Source organism: Dendrobates tinctorius, unplaced genomic scaffold, assembly GCF_039654945.1.
Source record: "Dendrobates tinctorius isolate UK_male_01 unplaced genomic scaffold, ASM3965494v1 ptg000450l, whole genome shotgun sequence".
In the NCBI taxonomy this organism is placed as follows: Eukaryota; Metazoa; Chordata; class Amphibia; order Anura; family Dendrobatidae; genus Dendrobates; species Dendrobates tinctorius.
This window is the reverse complement of record NW_027362112.1, coordinates 922123-943206: the sequence shown is the minus strand read 5'-3', so window position 1 is coordinate 943206 and position 21084 is coordinate 922123. Positions and strand designations below refer to the sequence as shown.

Below are 21084 nucleotides of genomic sequence, written 5' to 3'. Positions count from 1 at the left end.
GATGTATAGGAGAGAGGAGGTACATGAGAGTCCCCGCCACCTCCTTACAAGTGCGGCACAGGTTACAGGGGTGGGGGGGTCCGCCTGTCAGTGCTCAGATCATACACATTACTGCAGAGATTACAGGGGGGGGGGTTCGCCTGTCAATGCTCAGACCATACACACTGCTGCAGAGGTTACAGGGGTGGGGGGGCCGCCTGTCAATGCTCAGACCATACACATTGCTGCAGAGGTTACAGGGGGGGGGGGTTCGCCTGTCAGCGCTCAGACCATACACATTACTGCAGAGGTTACAGGGGTGGAGGGTCCGCCTGTCAGTGATCAGACCATACACATTGTTGCAGAGGTTACAGGGGTGAGGGATCCGCCTGTTAGTGATCAGACCATACACATTACTGCAGAGGTTACAGGGGTGGGGGGGTCCGCCTGTCAGTGCTCAGACCATACACATTACTGCAGAGGTTACAGGGGTGGGGGGTCCGCCTGTCAGTGCTCAGACCATACACATTGCTACAGAGGTTACAGGTGTGGGGTCCGCCTGTCAGTGCTCAGACCATACACATTGCTGCAGAGGTTACAGGGGTGGGGGGTCCGCCTGTCAGTGCTCAGACCATACACATTACTGCAGAGGTTACAGGGGTGGGGGGTCCGACTGTCAGTGCTCAGACCATACACATTACTGCAGAGGTTACAGGGGTGGAGGGTCCGCCTGTCAGTGATCAGACCATACACATTGTTGCAGAGGTTACAGGGGTGAGGGATCCGCCTGTTAGTGATCAGACCATACACATTACTGCAGAGGTTACAGGGGTGGGGGGGTCCGCCTGTCAGTGCTCAGACCATACACATTACTGCAGAGGTTACAGGGGTGGGGGGTCCGCCTGTCAGTGCTCAGACCATACACATTGCTGCAGAGGTTACAGGGGTGGGGGGTCCGCCTGTCAGTGCTCAGACCATACACATTACTGCAGAGGTTACAGGGGTGGGGGGTCCGCCTGTCAATGCTCAGACCATACACATTGCTGCAGAGGTTACAGGGGTGGGGGGGCCGCCTGTCAGTGATCAGACCATACACATTGCTGCAGAGGTTACAGGGGTGGGGGGTCCGCCTGTCAGCGCTCAGACCATAAACATTGCTGCAGAGGTTACAGGGGTGGGGGGTCCGCCTGTCAGCGCTCAGACCATACACATTGTTGCAGAGGTTACAGGGGTGAGGGATCCGCCTGTTAGTGATCAGACCATACACATTGCTGCAGATGGTACAGGGGTGGGGGTCCGCCTGTCAGTGCTCAGACCATACACATTACTGCAGATGGTACATGGGTGGGGGGTCCGCCTGTCAATGCTCAGACCATACACATTGCTGCAGATGGTACATGGGTGGGGGGTCCGCCTGTCAATGCTCAGACCATACACATTGCTGCAGATGGTACATGGGTGGGGGGTCCGCCTGTCAGTGCTCAGACCATACACATTACTGCAGAGGTTACAGGGGTGGGGGGTCCGCCTGTCAATGCTCAGACCATACACATTGCTGCAGATGGTACATGGGTGGGGGGTCCGCCTGTCAATGCTCAGACCATACACATTGCTGCAGATGGTACATGGGTGGGGGGTCCGCCTGTCAATGCTCAGACCATACATATTGCTGCAGAGGTTACAGGGGTGGGGGGTCCGCCTGTTAGTGCTCAGACCATACACATTGCTGCAGATGGTACAGGGGTGGGGGGCCCGCCTGTTAGTGATCAGACCATACACATTGCTGCAGAGGTTAAAGGGGTGGGGGGCCGCCTGTCAGTGCACAGACCATACACATTGCTGCAGATGGTACATGGGTGGGGGATCCGCCTGTCAGTGCTCAGACCATACACATTGCTGCAGAGGTTACAGGGGTGGGGGGTCCACCTGTCAGTGATCAGACCATACACAGTGCTGCAGAGGTTACAGGGGTGGGGGGTCCGCCTGTCAGTGATCAGACCATACACATTACTGCAGAGGTTACAGGGGTGGGGGGTCCGCCTGTCAGTGCTCAGACCATACACATTGCTGCAGATGGTACATGGGTGGGGGGTCCGCCTGTCAGTGCTCAGACCATACACATTGCTGCAGAGGTTACAGGGGTGGGGGGTCTGCCTGTCAGTGCTCAGACCATACACATTGCTGCAGATGGTACAGGGGTGGGGGGGGCGCCAGTCAGTGCACAGACCATACACATTACTGCAGAGGTTACAGGGGTGGGGGGTCCGCCTGTCAGTGCTCAGACCATACACATTACTGCGGAGGTTACAGGGGTGGGGGGTCCACCTGTCAGCGCTCAGACCATACTCATTACTGCAGAGGTTACAGGGGTGGGGGGTCTGCCTGTCAGTGCTCATACCATACACATTGCTGCAGATGGTACAGGGGTGGGGGGGTCCGCCTGTCAGCGCTCAGACCATACACATTACTGCAGAGGTTACAGGGGTGGGGGGGGCGCCAGTCAGTGCACAGATCATACACATTACTGCAGAGGTTACAGGGGTGGGGGGTCTGCCTGTCAGTAATCAGACCATACACATTGCTGCAGAGGTAACAGGGGTGGGGGATCCGCCTGTCAGTGCTCAGACCATACACATTACTGCAGAGGTTACAGGGGTGGGGGGTCCGCCTGTCAGTGCTCAGACCATATACATTACTGCAGAGGTTACAGGGGTGGGGGGGTCCGCCTGTTAGTGATCAGACCATACACATTACTGCAGAGGTTACAGGGGTGAGGGTTCCGCCTGTCAGTGCTCAGTCCATACACATTGCTGCAGAGGTTACAGGGGTGGGGGATCCGCCTGTCAGTGCTCAGACCATATACATTACTGCAGAGGTTACAGGGGTGGGGGGTCCGCCTGTCAGTGCTCAGGCCATACACATTACTGCAGAGGTTACAGGGGTGGGGGGGTCCGCCTGTCAGTGCACACACCATACACATTGCTGCAGATGGTACATGGGTGGGGGGTCCGCCTGTCAGTGCTCAGACCATACACATTGCTGCAGATGGTACAGGGGTGGGGTGGGGTCCGCCTGTCAGCGCTCAGACCATGCACATTGCTGCAGAGGTTACATGGGTGGGGGGTCCGCCTGTCAGTGCTCAGACCATAGACATTGCTGCAGAGGTTACAGGGGTGGGGGGTCCGCCTGTCAGTGCTCAGACCATGCACATTGCTGCAGAGGGTACATGGGTGGGGGGTCCGCCTGTCAGTGCTCAGACCATAGACATTGCTGCAGAGGTTACAGGGGTGGGGGGTCCGCCTGTCAGTGCTCAGACCATACACATTGCTGCAGATGGTACAGGGGTGGGGGGGGGGCGCCAGTCAGTGCACAGACCATACACATTGCTGCAGATGGTACATGGGTGGGGGGTCCGCCTGTCAGTGCTCAGACCATACACATTGCTGCAGATGGTACAGGGGTGGGGTGGGGTCCGCCTGTCAGCGCTCAGACCATGCACATTGCTGCAGAGGGTACATGGGTGGGGGGTCCGCCTGTCAGTGCTCAGACCATAGACATTGCTGCAGAGGTTACAGGGGTGGGGGGTCCACCTGTCAGCGCTCAGACCATGCACATTGCTGCAGATGGTACAGGGGCGGGGGGTCCGCCTGTCAGTGATCAGACCATACACATTGCTGCAGATCGAACATGGGTGGGGGGTCCGCCTGTCAGCGCTCAGACCATACACGTTGCTCACTCCAGAGACATAACCTCAGGGCAGTAATCCAACATAACAACCCCAAACACCACCACTGCCTTGTAAAGAAACTGAGGGTAAAGGTGCTGGACTGGCCAAACATGTCTGCAGACCTGAGCCCTATGGAGCATCTGTGGGGCCTCCTCAACCGGAAGGTGGCGGAGCGCAAGGTCTCTACCAGCTCTGAGATTTCGTCATGGAGGAGTGAGGAGGATTCCAGAGGCCACCGGTGACACTCTAGTGACCTTCAAGTCCAAGAGAGGTACGGCAGAAAATAATGGTGGCCACATAAAATATTCATACTTTGGCCATTTTCACTTTGGGGTGTACTCACGTTTGTTGCTAACAGTTTACACATTGAAGGCTGTGCTGAGATATTTCCACCGTTACACGAGCCGTACACCGACCATTGTACATTGTATCTGCCAGATCTTCAGTGTTGTCCCAGGAAGAAAGAGAATACGATATTTACATTAATGTCAGGGGTGTACTCACTTTTGTGAGATACTCTATAACAGGGCAGCTTCATGGGATTGTTAACCCTGTCCTCTCCTGAATGGCCTTGAGGACTCCCTTCTAATAGGCCACCAGATGTGAGACATTGTGCGCTCCACAACGCCAGCACAGAGCATAGACTTCTGGACACCATGTGTGAAAGGCAGGGGGTCTCGGGACCACCTTAAAACAATGATATAGCTGGTGTCCTGAGATGTAGTGGCAGATGTAGATTTATGAGACAGGTGAAAGCTGTTGTTCCATCGTTCTCTTGTAAATGTCGCTGAAGTTCAGTCTCCGGGGCCAAGAAGAATCTTGACTCCAAGTCCGAGTTCATCGGTTATGTCTAGATATCGGAGATGTGTGCAGAGGACTGGGGTCTGGACACGAGTCATAGTTATGGCAGATCTGTAAGACACTTACCCCTAACATAGAGGGAGCACCAACAGTGCTCATCCTGGGACCACCTGGAGGCTCCTGGTTCACAGGGGTCAATCAGAACACCTCTGACAGATCTCAATCTGCGCATGGGTCGCCTCCACTTTTCATGGAGAATGGGCGCACAGCCACCATTCATGGTCATTTATGGTGAGGGGGCGCTGCAGACAAACATGGAGGCATTTCTACTTTTCTTCTGATAATGGTCTTTGATCTGACTCCTTTAGGGATTCCTGTCTGATCTGCTGAAGAAGGCAAATCGACCCTTCGATGAAAAGAAACTCCATGAGTACACCCAAACTATAGTGAGTATACCCTGACCATGATGAGTACATCCAAACTATAGCGAGTACACCCAAACTATAGCGAGTACACCCCGACCATGATGAGTACATCCAAACTATAGTGAGTATACCACGACCATGATGAGTACATCCAAACTATAGTGAGTACACCCAAACTATAGCGAGTACACCCAAACTATAGCGAGTACACCCCAACCATGATGAGCATGTCCAAACTATAGCGAGTACACCCAAACTATAGTGAGTATTCCCCGACCATGATGAGTATACCCAAACTATAGCGAGTACACCCCAACCATGATGAGTACGTCCAAACTATAGCGAGTACACCCAAACAATAGCAAGTATACCCCGACCAATGATGAGTAGACCCCGACCATGATCAGTACACCTAAACTATAGTGAGTATACCCCGACCAATGATGTGTACACCCCGACCATGATGAGTACATCCAAACTATAGAGAGTACACCCCGACCATGATGAGTACATCCAAACTATAGCGAGTGTTACATAACCCCCCAGCACCCCGAATAGGAGATGCATATATGATAGGTGCAATGTGAGATGCATACCCCTAATGCAGCAACCGACCTGCTGCGACCCCTGGACAGAGGTAAACGAGATATCCCACTTCCGACCTCCCCCACCTTTGTAAATCCCACAGTAAATGATCGGGGGTCGCCGGCTGTAATATCCACACGTTATGAAGAATTCAAGGTATTAAACTTTAGATATGTTTTATTCTTCGTCCTCCAGCACACAGCATAACACTTGCATTCCCATGCTACCAGAAGTGAAACTGAAACTTCCCTTCTCATCCCTCTTGTCTCCACCCTCCAAGTCCCATAAGTCTGGCTTGCTTAAAGAGACAGATCTAATTATTATACATTACATCATCCCCTCTTTTTTTTTTTTTATAAATAATCTATATTACTGATAAATGCAACAACATGAAAACGACCAAAGAAATCATATGTCCGTTTTGTCTTATTTGTTCAATTCTAAAACCAGAGAAATAAACAACAAAAAAAACCAAACAAAACTGTAGTTACACTTCTTCAATAAGCCTCGATGGAGCTCTTCTCTCTCGTGTAGGATAACGTCTGGGCTCATTGAGAGAGTTCATTGTTGATGGACCAGCTACCTCTTGTTGGTCCTCTCCACCATCAGATACCAAATCTTCCACCAAAGAGAGTTCATTGTCATCATTCTGCGGTATGACTTTAAAATATGAAGAATTTCGCGTTATGGAGTGTCCATCTCGTTCAGCTGTGATCATGCTGCCTTTCCTTTTGGTAACATAATATTTTGCAGGACCATATACAGGTGAGGTCTTGTTGGTTGGTCTTTGACGTACCACCACGACATCCCCTCTTTCGATGGCACTTGACTGTGTCCTTCGCCTTCTGTCTGCATAACGTTTCATGGCTTGTTTGTTGGAGAAATCTGTGGATCTCACTGAGGAGTCACTCGGTCGGGGATGGCTGGTCACATCAGGGAGACGTATACGCAGGGTTCTGCTGAACATTAAATAAGCTGGAGCAGCATTAGTAGTGGATTGTGGCGTATTGCGGTAATTACGCATGAATTTGTATAATGACTGTTTCAGTGGGATGTGCTCCAGACTCGCTGCCTTGATATGTTTCCCCAGAGTGCGCATAAAACGTTCCACAATTCCATTGGCTTGCGGCCAGCAAGGTGTGATTTTCCTGTGATTGAATCCCAAGTATTCAGAAAATTGTGTAAACACATGTCCATTGAATGGAGGTCCATTGTCTGTTTTGACCACTTTTGGAATACCATATGCCGAGAAAATGTCGTCCAGCTCTGGTATGACATTATTAGCAGATGTTGAAGAGATAAATGAAATGACAGGGTATCGAGAATATTCATCAATTGTTACGAGAATGTATTGGCCATTTGGCAATGGTCCATATATATCGACTGCCACTTCCTCCCAGACAGCAGTGGGTAACGGAGACATTTGTAATGGCTCTAAGGTTGATGATGGAGTGATTAATTGACAAGTAGAACAGCGTCTAATCTTTTCTTCCACCAAGTGATCCATATTTGGGAACCACACTTTTTCTCTGAGTAACTTCTTTGTGCCAACAATTCCTAAATGACCTTCATGTGCTATCTGTATGACTAAGTTACGCAAAGCCTTAGGTACAACTAGTTTGGTACCTCGAAGAATGAGGTGTTCTTCAGTGACTGATAATTCCTCACGTACGTTTGAGAATAGTTTTAACTCTTTCAGATCAATCTCAGAATCAGGAAATTTTTCTTTTTGAATTTCATGCCACCTTCGATTTTGGATGATTTGTATTAGGGCACAGAGTGTCTTGTCTTTTGTTGTTTCATTTATAAATTGATCAAGAGAAAGTGCTTTTGGCACGGCATGATCTGTAACAAAACGTAGGTATTCTTCAATGGAGGAATGCACAGGTATATCATCATTAGTAGGATGTCTTGAAAGATAATCAGCCGGATTGCTGTATTTTCCAGGTTTGTGAACAATTTTATAGTTGTAGTCCTGTAGATGTAGGCCCCATCGTTCAATTCGTGCAGGCATTTTAGCTCTGGGATTTCCAAAAATTTGTTAGCGTGGGTGGTCAGGAGCGGGAGCTCCGAGAGTGGACCCTCTGGACCGTGGCACCGAGGGACCCCGGGCGAGCTGCCAGGTGGAACCGACCCCTATACAGGGACCGTTAGGAGCAGGCCCAGGGGTTCGAGTACCACGGTAGCCGGTACCGAGAGGGGCGGCTCAGGATGGACCGGAGTAAGACTGAGACTGGAGTAGGACGGCAGGAGCACTGAAGACAGGACTGGAGTAGGACGGCAGGAACACAAGGCAGGACTGGAGTAGGACGGCAGGAACAGTGAAGGCAGGACTGGAGTAGGACGGCAGGAACACAAGGCAGGACTGGAGTAGGACGGCAGGAACAGTGAAGGCAGGACTGGAGTAGGACGGCAGGAACACAAGGCAGGACTGGAGTAGGACGACAGGAACACAAGGCAGGACTGGAGTAGGACGGCAGGAACACAAGGCAGGACTGGAGTAGGACGACAGGAACACGGGTAGCAGGACTGAGAAGCTGCTGTGAGGAGCAGCCGAGACAGGAACTGCAGGAGCAGAGTGTGCACGATGGAGCGAGGCCAGAGTGTCAGGAAACACAACGATCAGGCGCCTCCCTCAGGGGGAAGCGGCCTGATATGGCCCCGTCTGGTCAGCCATTGGTCCAAATGTGCTTCCGGGTCAGGGCACAGCCGGAGCATAAGAAGCAGGAAGGAGGCGCGGCCGCGGCCTATGGCGCATGCGCATAGCATGCAGGGAAGGCATCGGTCGCGGGTCTGTCTCAGGTGACCGCCGCGGCCGTCGGGTGGAGAGAGGCTGCGGCGTGGGAGCGGAGGGCGACTGCGGCGTGGGAGCGGAGGCCGGGTGAGTATGGCGGAGCGGTGTAACAGTACCCCCTCCCCTAAGCCGCCCCCCCCGGAGATTAACAAGAAACCTCTTGAGGATACGGGGAGCATTAATATTCTCCCGAGGCTCCCAGGATCTCTCCTCAGGACCAAAGCCCTTCCAATCAACGAGAAAGAAAGTCCTACCTCTAACCCTTTTCACAGCGAGGATGTCCTGCACTTCAAAAACGTTGTCGGCACCCACCGGCTGAGGACCAAGTTCAAGCGAGGAATGGAAACGATTCAGCACCACAGGCTTCAGGAGAGAGACGTGAAAGGTGTTTGGGATCCGGAGCGAAGCAGGCAACCTCAATTTGTAGGCAACTTCGTTAATACGTCCCAGAATTTCAAACGGACCGATGTAGCGTGGACCCAACTTGTAGGAGGGCAGTTTTAGTCGGACGAATTTGGAGGAGAGCCAGACCTTGTCGCCAACACGATACGGAGGAGAATCCAACCTCTTTTTGTCTGCATAGTTCTTCATCTGATCAGCGGATCTCTTGAGTGATGTGTTGGTCTCAGCCCAAATCTTAGAAAATTCCGAGGACAAGGCATTGGCCACGGGTACCTCAGAGGCAGGGGTTATCGGAAGAGGGACACCAGGATGTCTGCCAAAAACAATGAAAAATGGAGACTTGGCCGAAGACTCACCAGCATGGTTGTTATAAGCGAACTCTGCCCAGGGGAGTAAGCTGACCCAATCGTTCTGGTGGGCGTTAGAGAAGTGGCGTAAGTATCCCGTAAGCGTCTGGTTGGTACGCTCTACTTGTCCGTTGGACTGTGGATGGTAGGCCGAGGAGAAGTCGAGGGAAACGTTCATAAGCTTACAAAGCGAACGCCAGAACTTGGAGGTAAACTGAACCCCTCGGTCAGACACAATGCGTCGAGGTAGTCCATGAAGCCTGAAGACTTGATGAATGAAGATCTCGGCCAGCTCCGGCGCTGAGGGAAGACCGGGCAGAGGGATGAAGTGAGCCATCTTGGAAAAACGATCCACCACCACCAGAATGACTGAGCAGCCCGCAGAGCAGGGTAGGTCGGTGATGAAATCCATGGCGATGTTCTCCCAAGGAACCGTAGGGACAGGCAACGGAAGCAACAAGCCAGACGGAGATCTCCGTGGTACCTTGTTCTTTGCACAGGATGGACAAGAAGCCACAAAATCGAGTACATCTTGGCGAAGTGAGGGCCACCAGTAGTGACGTTTGATAAGATCAAGGGTCTTCTTAGTTCCGGCATGGCCGGCCAGTTTGGAGGAGTGCCCCCATAGAAGAACCTTTTGCTTGAGATTCTCTGGCACAAGCGTCTTGCCAGGCGGAGGAGTAAGCCAGTTCACTGGAGCCACGGTGATGATCCTAGTGGGATCAATGATATGTGACGGTTCCTCCGTGGATTCGTGTGGTTGGAAGACCCTGGACAGGGCGTCGGCTTTGGAATTCTTGCTGCCGGGACGGAATCGGAGCTCGAAATCAAATCGGGCAAAAAATAAAGACCATCTGGCCTGGCGAGGGTTTAGTCTCTGGGCAGACTGGAGATAGGCCAGATTCTTGTGGTCCGAGAAGATGACAAAAGGATGGACAGCTCCTTCCAGGAGGTGGCGCCATTCCTCCAAGGCCAACTTGATGGCCAAAAGTTCCCGGTCACCGATCGAGTAGTTACACTCGGATGGAGAAAAGGCCTTCGAGAAGAAGCCACAAGGGTGCAGGCGACCGGAGGCGGTTCTCTGGGACAGCACCGCCCCGGCACCAGTCGAGGAAGCGTCCACCTCGAGTACAAAAGGTCGATCGCTCTCAGGGCGATGCAGGACCGGAGCCGTGGAGAAAGCCCGTTTTAGGGACAGAAAGGCCTCCTCTGCCTCAGGAGACCAATCCTTGGAAGTAGACCCTTTACGGGTAAGCACAGAAATGGGTCTTGTGATCGCGGAGAAGTGGGAGACAAATTGCCGGTAATAGTTGGCGAACCCGAGATATCGTTGTATCGCCTTTAATCCGACGGGGCGAGGCCATTTGAGGATGGCAGACAACTTCTCGGGATCCATCCTTAGACCAGCGTCGGAGATAATGTATCCCAGAAATGGCAGAGAGGTCTGTTCGAAGAGACATTTCTCGATCTTTGCATACAGACGGTTCTCCCGAAGACGCTGAAGCACCAGGCGGACACTCTTTCTGTGGGACGAGAGGTCCGGCGAGAAGACGAGGATGTCGTCTAAGTACACGACCACACAGGAGTACAAGAGATCCCGGAAGATCTCGTTGACGAACTCTTGAAAGACTGCAGGAGCATTGCAAAGACCGAAGGGCATGACCAGGTACTCGTAATGGCCATCTCGAGTGTTGAAAGTGGTCTTCCACTCGTCACCTGCACGGATACGGACCAGATTGTAGGCTCCTCTGAGGTCCAGCTTGGTAAAGACCCGAGCCCCTCTGAGACGGTCAAACAGTTCCGGAATGAGTGGAAGAGGGTACCTGTTCTTGATGGTAATCTCATTCAAGCCCCTATAGTCAATGCATGGCCGTAGAGTCCCGTCCTTCTTTTTGACGAAGAAGAACCCGGCTCCCGCGGGCGAAGAGGATTTCCGTATAAAGCCTTTGGCGAGGTTCTCTTGGACGTACTCGGACATGGCGGTGGTCTCCACGGGAGACAGAGGGTAGATTCTGCCCCTTGGGGGGGTTGAACCAGAAACAAGTTCAATTGGGCAGTCAAACGGCCGGTGTGGAGGGAGGACCTCTGCTTCCTTCTTATCAAAAACATCGGCGTAGGAGCTGTAAGCTGGAGGAAGACCCGGGAGGTCTGGAGGTGACCGTGGAGCGGCCGCCAGGCGGACAGGAGTCAGACAGCGAGCTTGGCACGGGTGCCCCCAGCGGAGTATCTCCCCAGAAGACCAGTCGAGAACAGGCTGATGAGTCCTTAACCATGGAAGACCGAGTAGAATGGCGTGAGAGAGCTTAGGTAAAACGTAAAAGGCTATCTTCTCTCGATGTAAGGCTCCGATTTGCAATTCCACCTCTTCAGTGACCAAGGTGACGGTCACCTGTAGCGGTTTGCCATCCACGGTGGCAATCTGAATTGGGTTAGATAGAGTGACTACAGGAATTTGGTATTTGTCTACCTCTTCCGGCCGAATGAAGTTACCCGCTGAGCCCGAATCCACGTAGGCCACCTCGGAACCACGCCTCCCTCCTGAAACCAAAAGCACAGAAATCGTAAGGGGTTGAGAGGAATCATCATCATCACCTAGGAAGGCCTCTCTTACCTGACCTAGGTGGAGTCGTTTCCCTGTCTCTTAGGACAGGTGCGGATATAGTGTGACGAATGACCGCAATAGAGGCACAGACCTTGTGCCCGTCTCTCTCTCTGACGTAACTCGGCCAACCTGAGATGATCTATCTGCATGGGCTCACCCGAAGAGAGGGAAGAAGATCCGACTGAACGTGAGCTGGCCGACTGAGCGAAAGGAGGAACTGACCTGGAGGAGCGCCTGTCTCTCACTGACTCCCGAGCGCGCTCCAGGAAGCGCAGGTCAATGCGGGTAGCCAGCGAGATAAGGTCCTCTAAGGTGGACGGGGTATCTCGACCAGCGAGTTCATCCTTTATTTTACTAGAAAGACCGCGCCAGAATGCCCCCACCAAAGCTGCATTATTCCAGCCGAGCTCAGAGGAAATAGTGCGAAAGCGAATAGCGTACTGTCCGACCGTGAGAGAGCCCTGGTGTAAGTTAAAGAGTGACTCAGTGAGAGAGGCTAACCGGCCCGGCTCATCGAAAACCTTACGAAACGTATCCAGGAAAACCGGGAGACTCGAAACGACCGGGTCGTCACATTCCCAGAGCGGGTTTACCCAAGAAAGGGCCTCTCCCTCCAGATGGGACATGATGAAGGCCACTTTGGCCCGGTCCGAGGGATATTGCTGCGGCAGCCATTCAAAGTGGAGACTACACTGATTTAAGAACCCCCTACAGAGCTTGGGATCCCCGGTGAAACGAGGCGGCTTGGCGAGGCGGGGCGTCGGATGAGCAGCAGACGCAGGGGGAGGAGTCGGCACTGCAGCGGCAGCCTGGAGGGCCGACAAGCGACTATCAAAGGAGGCCATGTAGGACAAAATGTGGGTTTGAGTATCTTGCTGCTGGCCCAGCTCCTGTTGGAGACTGGCCAGCTGAGTGGCATTTCCAGGATCGGCCACCTGTAAGGCCGACAAACGGGTGTCCATCGACTTCATGATTGACATAATGCGCCCCTGATTCTCCCGTAGGAATAGCAACTCTTTCTGGGTAGCAGCCGTAGTACCGGCGGAGTCCATGGCCTGATCGAACTGTTAGCGTGGGTGGTCAGGAGCGGGAGCTCCGAGAGTGGACCCTCTGGACCGTGGCACCGAGGGACCCCGGGCGAGCTGCCAGGTGGAACCGACCCCTATACAGGGACCGTTAGGAGCAGGCCCAGGGGTTCGAGTACCACGGTAGCCGGTACCGAGAGGGGCGGCTCAGGATGGACCGGAGTAAGACTGAGACTGGAGTAGGACGGCAGGAGCACTGAAGACAGGACTGGAGTAGGACGGCAGGAACACAAGGCAGGACTGGAGTAGGACGGCAGGAACAGTGAAGGCAGGACTGGAGTAGGACGGCAGGAACACAAGGCAGGACTGGAGTAGGACGGCAGGAACAGTGAAGGCAGGACTGGAGTAGGACGGCAGGAACACAAGGCAGGACTGGAGTAGGACGACAGGAACACAAGGCAGGACTGGAGTAGGACGGCAGGAACACAAGGCAGGACTGGAGTAGGACGACAGGAACACGGGTAGCAGGACTGAGAAGCTGCTGTGAGGAGCAGCCGAGACAGGAACTGCAGGAGCAGAGTGTGCACGATGGAGCGAGGCCAGAGTGTCAGGAAACACAACGATCAGGCGCCTCCCTCAGGGGGAAGCGGCCTGATATGGCCCCGTCTGGTCAGCCATTGGTCCAAATGTGCTTCCGGGTCAGGGCACAGCCGGAGCATAAGAAGCAGGAAGGAGGCGCGGCCGCGGCCTATGGCGCATGCGCATAGCATGCAGGGAAGGCATCGGTCGCGGGTCTGTCTCAGGTGACCGCCGCGGCCGTCGGGTGGAGAGAGGCTGCGGCGTGGGAGCGGAGGGCGACTGCGGCGTGGGAGCGGAGGCCGGGTGAGTATGGCGGAGCGGTGTAACAAAATTGTAAGAAGTGCTTGATGATCTGTGACAATGGTGAAGGGAGCTCCATAGAGAAATAAATGAAAGTGTTCACATCCCCAGACAACTGCCAAGCTTTCTTTTTCAGGTTGAGAATATTTTCTTTCAGTGTTTGTTAAGCTCTTACTTGCATAAGAAATGATGTGAGGATTTTGATTGTTATCCTTGTACTGCGCTAGAATAGCACCCAGTCCCACGGGACTGGCGTCCACAATCAGTTCAGTTCGAAGAGCTGGATCAAAATAAGCCATAGTGGTTGTCGAGCAGAGTTCATTTTTAATTGTTTCAAAAGAGGCCTGACAGCCTTGGGACCATTGAAAAATACAACTTTGTTTTGTAAGTTCCCGTAGTGGATTGCTGATTGTTGAAAAATTCGGAATATATCTAGCACAGTAACTTGCCATTCCAAGGAAAGAACGCACTTCACTGGCATCCTGTGGAATTGAGGCTGTTCTGATAGCTTCCACTTTCTTGGGGTCTGGTTGTACTCCTTTTGCCGAGAAGATGTGACCATAGAATTCTAATGAACCCTTGTCAAACTCGCACTTCTCTTTGTTTAAAGTGAGTCCAGCAGAAAGCAGACACTCGAAGATAGCATATAGAGCACGATTATGCTCAGCTATGAGTTTTACCAAAAACCAATATGTCATCACTGTAATTAAAGGCATTTGGGATGTGTTGAATGACACTCCTTATTGCATCCTGAAAAATTTCTGCTGCTGAGCAGACTCCAAAAGTCAATCTTTTGTATCTTCTGAGGCCCACATGGGTGGAAAATGTGGTCAAGTATCGGGACTCTGGACTCAGTTCTAATTGATGATATCCCTTATTGAGGTCGAGCTTTGAGAAGACGGTGGCTCCATTTAATAAATGAATAATGTCATCAATCGTAGGTGAGATATGTCTTTCCCTCTGGATAGCGGTGTTGGGCAGGCGCATGTCAACACACAGTCTCACTTGATCAGGAGTCTTTGGTTTTGGAACTACCACAAGTGGAGAGACCCACGGAGTGGGACCAGTAACAGTTTCAATAACGTCCTCATCCATGAGCAATTGGAGTTCCTTTTCTACCTTCTGTCTCAGGTGAAATGGAATACGCCTGTGAGGCTGGGCTACTGGACGAACATTGTCATCCACATGAAGGTGTACTTGAGAGTCCTTTAGTTTTCCCAAACCACTAAATAGGGAGGGAAAGCTGTTCACCATAGTTTGTACATCCATATCCGCAGGGTCAGTTATGGTATGAATAATCTGGATGAGCCCTAGCTCCAAGGCAGTGTGATAGCTGAGAAGACAGCCTCCCGATCCTTGTAATGTGTGGAAAGTGGTTTTCTGCCTGTTTTCTTTATATCTAATTTCAGCATCAAATTGTCCCATTATAGCTAGAGGTGTTTTAGATCCATAAGGAAAGATTTTAGTCTGCACTTGTTGTAAGACTGGCCTTGTTTTCAATTGTTCATATGTAGTGCCATCTATGATATCCACTGAAGCTCCTGTATCTATTGTAAAGGTAATGTCAGTGTTGCAGATTGAGAGTGTAACACAGGGAGACTGTACTGAACCAGTGACAGAGGTAGTGAACACATAGTTCTCAGTCGCAGACATTTCTTCTGTGTCCTGATTTATCACTTTTACATCTGCAGATTTTGTCATAGGCAGCGGAGGCTTGTAGTACGCTGATTTGCAAACAGCTGCAAAATGATTCCCTTTTCCACATTTACTGCAGGTTTGTCCCATAGCTGGACATTTGTTCTGGTGGTGAGGGAAATCCTGTCCACATCTATAACATTTCTTCTGTTTCTGGACTTGTTTGTCTGGTAAATTTTTCTGTTTGAGATTATGCACATGTAATTTATCCTCATTCTCCATTACGGTAGCCTGATGACCTGCTATTTCTATAGCACGGCCATTTTGAGCAAATCATGTAGAGAGATATCCTGCTGCAGAGCCTTACGCCTTAGGTTATTAGACGAGCAGGTGACAATTATTTGAGTTAGGATTTCATCATCTACATCTGTAAAGGCGCATCCATGTGCTAACTCTTTCAGCCGTGTGACATAAGTGTCTATGGACTCTTCTGGAAGCTGCTTGGCAATCCTGAATTTATATCTTTCATATCTGATGTTCTGTTTGGGGTTGAAGTAGCCGGTGAGAGCTTTAGTGCAGTTGTATGTGTCTGTTTCTGCTGCAGGTAACGTACTGTGTATGTCATAGACTCCTGTGCCTGCACAATGCAGGAGCAAAGCTCTCTTTCTTTTCTCCTCCTTTATGTCCATGGCTTCTAGGAAATTCTCAAATCTGTTTAGCCATTTTCTCCAGTTATGGGAGAGATTAATGACATCAGTCATATCAAATTGTGGGAATGTGTGCAAGTAGTCAGCCATGATAGAGTCTCTCAGTGGTGCTGGCGTGTGAAGCGGTAAAATATAGTCCGTACTCACAGCAGTAGGTGATTATATCCCATCCTCGTCGCCAGTTGTAATATCCACACGTTATGAAGAATTCAAGGTATTAAACTTTAGATATGTTTTATTCTTCGTCCTCCAGCACACAGCATAACACTTGCATTCCCATGCTCCCAGAAGTGAAACTGAAACTTCCCTTCTCATCCCTCTTGTCTCCACCCTCCAAGTCCCATAAGTCTGGCTTGCTTAAAGAGACAGATCTAATTATTACACATTACACCGGCCACCTGCGGCAATTGTAATGTACGTCTGGTGTCTTAATTGGAGCCTGTTATCTATTGGCCCGCCACATATTGAATGTCCTGTCCTCTGTATGTTTATATATTCTGAGACCGGCGAGTGAAATGTTGTCACACTGGAAATACGTGGAGAAGCAGTGATCTTTTATATGTTCTCATGTTACAAAGCCTTTCGAACCAGCGTCCTTCATCCAGAAGTGAGGAAAAGCAGAGTGGACCTCCTGAAACACGAGGTGGTAATGTAAGAGGTATTACAGCACAGAAGTCCCCGTTACACTGGTGGCAGCGGCGGGACATGATACCCCGTCTATAGGAGTAAAGGACTGAATGGAAAATAACTACCAGAAGTTAAAGAGGAATACATTAAAAGATCTGGTGGAAGCTCGAGGGTTAATCGTCAGCAGCAAAACAAAAGCGGATTTGATGGCAGCCATCATGGAACACGACAGTGCAGCGCCTCCCAATGTGAACGTGGAGGAGACCGAATTCCAGAGGGAGGTAAAGAGCAGACTGGCGTTCTATGGCCTAAACCCTGCAGTAGAGATCATACGAGAGGTGATGGCTGATGTGCGTACTGATCTGAAGGAAAAGATGGCCGAGCGGACCAGGATAGAGCTAGCCAAGATGGCGATGGCAGAGCGGACCAAAGTGGAGCTGTCCAAGATGGAGATGGCAGAGCGGAGAGAGGAGAGTCAGCGAGCAGGGGGAGCTCTGGCTTTCGACCAGGTACCTTCAACAGTAAGCCACAAAAAGATCCAATATAATGCCTTCCGACAGTTGGGCGAGGCAGAGGAAGACATTGATGGCTTTCTGCAGGACTTTGAGCTGCAATGTGCCGTTCATCAAGTGAAGCCGGAGGAACGGGTTCAGGTTCTGGCCAGCAAGCTGACAGGCCGGGCATCGGACGCCTATCGCAAGGTACCTGATGAGAACTGTACGGACTATGAGCGGATCAAAGAAGTGATCTTGGCCCAGTATGCGCTGACACCAGAGGCATACCGCCAAAAGTTCAGTGGACTTATAAAACAGGTAACAGATACCCACGCTGAATGGGCCTGTAAATTACGGCGGTCACTGCTACAGTGGGTACAAGGGAGCCAAGCAACCACTAAGCAGGACGTCCTCCAGCTCTTCTTGTTAGAGCGATTCTTTCCTGGACTAAACCCCGAGACACAAGAATGGCTTTGGGACAGCCGGCCAATGACTCTTGAGGAGGCCGCTCGTCTGGCCGATGAACATCATGATGCCAGGAGGCCGCAGTTGCCAGGATCAAAGACTGTCACTAGGGGCCCTCCCATGGGTCTGGAAGCCCCTAAACCACAGAAGATTGTCGGGGGACCAGCTAAAACTCCGGCCTACCAGAGTCCCCATGGGGCGCGATGCTACACCTGCCATCAGCTGGGCCACCTGCAAAGACAATGTCCCAACCGGACTCGGCGTACCCAGTGGCCAAAGGCAGGAGCGGCTACCTTCAGCCGGGTTGCTGTACATTGCTACCAAGTCAAAGCTGACCCGGCATTGGGGGCTAGGACTAATCCGGGGATGCAAGAGATGGAGGAAGTGCTGCATGAAGTAGACCCCATGCAGGCAGCCCGGGCAGATAATCGGCAACAGCATCGACAGGCGGTGTGGGTTAATGGGAAACGTATGCAGGGACTAAAAGATTCCGGAGCAACTTTGACCCTTGTGAAGCCTCATCTCGTCCGGGACCAAGAGAAGATGGATCGGACAGTGGCCGTCCGTGTAGCAAGGGGAGCCATCATCAACTGCCCACTGACAGGATTTACCTGAACTGGGGAGTTGGGGATGGCCTTGTTGAGGTCGGCCTGATGGAGGATTTGCCTGCAGACGGCTTTCTGCGAAATGACTTGGGGCCCATGTTGTCTGCATTCTCGGTGGCCCCTCTGGCTGAGACCTATCCTGTGACCACCCGGAGACAAGCTCGAGCTGCGGAGGCGGAATCACACTCAGAGGAGGCCCAGGTAAGACATCCCAGCCCTACACGTATTCCCATAGCCAGACACATTTCTTGGGCCACCCCAGATGAATTTAAGAGGGAGTTACTTGAGGATCCTTCATTAGAGGGATATCGTGGGAAGGCACAGGAGGGGAGAGGAGTACTGGAAGGGGAACAGTTTGTATGGAAGCAGGGACTCCTCTACCGGGTTACAGAGCATCGCCACACAGGGACGAGCCCCACTATAAAATGACAGCTGGTAGTGCCCAAGAAGTATAGGCAGGAGCTACTGCGAATCTCTGATGATATACCCTTGGCCGGGCACTTCGGCGTCAGTCCCACCAGGCATCGTCTGACACAAAACTTCTTTTGGCCGGGGGTAACCTATGATGTTCGTCAGTACTGCCAGATCTGTGACAGTTGCCAGCGCATTGGCAAGAGGGGAGATCGCTGCAAGGCCAAATTCCACCCCCTCCCCATTGTGGAGGAGCCATTTAGCCAAGTAGCGGTCGATCTGATAGGGCCGTTAGCCAAACCCAGTCCGTCCAGGAAAAAGTATATATTGACAGTGGTAGATTATGCCACACGGTATCCAGAGGCGGTTGCGTTACCTAGCATACTGGCAGAGACAGTGGCGGCTGCCCTGCTCCAGGTTTTCTCACGGGTTGGATTTCCCCGGGAGATTATCTCGGACCAGGGTACCCAGTTTACAGCAGATGTGACCAACCAACTGTGGAAGCTGTACGGCATAAAGTCCATTAGAAGTGCCCCGTACCACCCGCAAACCAATGGGTTGTGCGAACGTTTTAACGGAACATTAAAACAACTCATTGGGACTTTTACCAGGACCTACAGGGACTGGGAGAAATTCTTGCCACACCTCCTGTTTGCCTATCGGGAGGTGCCCCAAGAATCCACGGGGTTCTCCCCGTTCGAGCTGGTATACGGGAGACGGGTAAGGGGACCCCTAGACTTAGTGCGAGAACACTTTGAAGGGGAGGGAACCATAGAAGGGATACCTACTGTTCCCTATCTGCTGGAATTCCGGGCCCACCTACAGGAGCTGACTCAGGCTGTACGTGGGAACATGCAGGCGGCCCAACGGCGCCAGCGCGTGTGGTACGATCGGATGGCCAGAGAACGCACCTTTGAGATCGGACAGAAGGTCCTGGTGTTAGAACCAACTAGGCAGAACAAGTTCAAAGCTGCATGGCAGGGGCCCTACCAGGTAGTGGGGAAAATAGCCGAGACCACCTACAATGTCGCCGATTGTGACGACCCCAGGGTTATCCGCGTGTTCCACGTGAATAGGCTGAAGCCCTACCGGGAGCGCCCAGAAGAGGTAGTGGTCATCTGTGCACCTGAAGTAGAGGATTTAGAAGGACTCCCCTTGCCTGATGTCTTAGGGGAGAGAACTCAGTCTAAAACATGGGACCAGTTACACTTGAGAGAAAACCTAGGGCCCCGGGAGAGACAGCAGTTGGAGGCGTTGTTGAGGCAGCGACAGAGGATGTTTTCAGAGAGACCGGGGTACACCCGCCTGGCACAACACAAGGTTGAGACCCAGGATCAGACCCCCTTGAGACAACCCCCCTTCCGCATCCCTGAGTCTGTACGAGAAGGGATGCGACAAGAGATACAAGAGATGTTGCGTTTAGGGGTCATTGAAGAGTCAGATAGTCCCTGGGCATCCCCCGTAGTGCCCAAGAAGGATGGGACTACACGGTTTTGTGTAGACTATCGCACGCTAAATGAGAAAACGGTGACGGATGCGTATCCCATGCCGCGTGTGGATGAGTTAGACCTCCTGGTGGGGGCAAAGTATTTGACCACCATCGATCTATGCAAAGGCTATTGGCAGATCCCCCTAAGTCCTGACGCTATTCCCAAGTCTGAATTTGTCACCCCATTTGGCTAATTCCAGTTTCGAGTTATGCCATTCGGGATGAAGAATGCCCCTGCGGCCTTCCAGAGGCTGGCTGACCGGCTTCTGGATGGTCTCCAGTACTAAGCTTGTGCCTACCTGGATGACATCGCATTCTACAGCACGACATGGGATGAGCATCTAAATCACCTAGAGACAGTATTGGACAGGATCCACCAGGCCGGAATCACCCTGAACCCCAACAAGTGACACGTGGGCAAAGCAGAGGTTCAGTATTTAGGACATTGGGTGGGAATTGGGGAACAGCGACCAGAACCAGCCAAGAATGAGGCCATAGCCAAATGGCTCATCCCACGCACTAAAACCCAGGTCATGGCGTTTCTAGGGACAGCAGGGTATTATAGGAAATTTGTCCCCAATTACAGCAGCATAGCCAAGCCCCTCACTGATCTGACCCGTGAGAACCTCCCCCGCCAGGTAACCTGGACCCCCAAGTGTGAGGAAGCCTTCCTCCAGCTAAAGGACGCCATCACAAATACCCCGGTATTGGCTGCACCCGATCCAACTAAACGTTTCCTGGTTCACACAGACGCTTCTATGTTTGGATTGGGGGCAGTGCTGAGCCAAGTCGGTCCGGAAGGTCAAGACCACCCGGTAGCTTACCTGAGTCAAAAACTACTGCCCCGTGAAGTAAGCTGTGCCGGCATCGAGGAGTGCCTGGCAGTAGTATGGGCACTCAAGAAGTTACAACCATATTTGTATGGATGACAGTTTTCCCTCCTAACGGACCATAATCCCCTAGTGTGGCTTAATCGGGTCTCTGGAGACAACGCCAGATTACTGCAGTGGAGTTTAGCCCTACAACCTCTAGACTTCACCATCCACTACAGACCCGGCAAACAAAATGGTAACGCCAATGGACTA

General features: G+C 52.0%; 1 protein-coding gene across 1 annotated transcript in view; it reads left to right on the top strand.

The window, feature by feature from the left end:
• CALB2 (calbindin 2) overlaps positions 1–21084 on the top strand; it is a 107610-nt gene that overhangs the window by 76164 nt on the left and 10362 nt on the right. The window contains exon 6 of the mRNA XM_073564360.1: positions 4876–4953. Within this exon, the coding sequence (XP_073420461.1) occupies positions 4876–4953 (78 nt within the window). The remainder of the gene's footprint in view (positions 1–4875; positions 4954–21084) is intronic.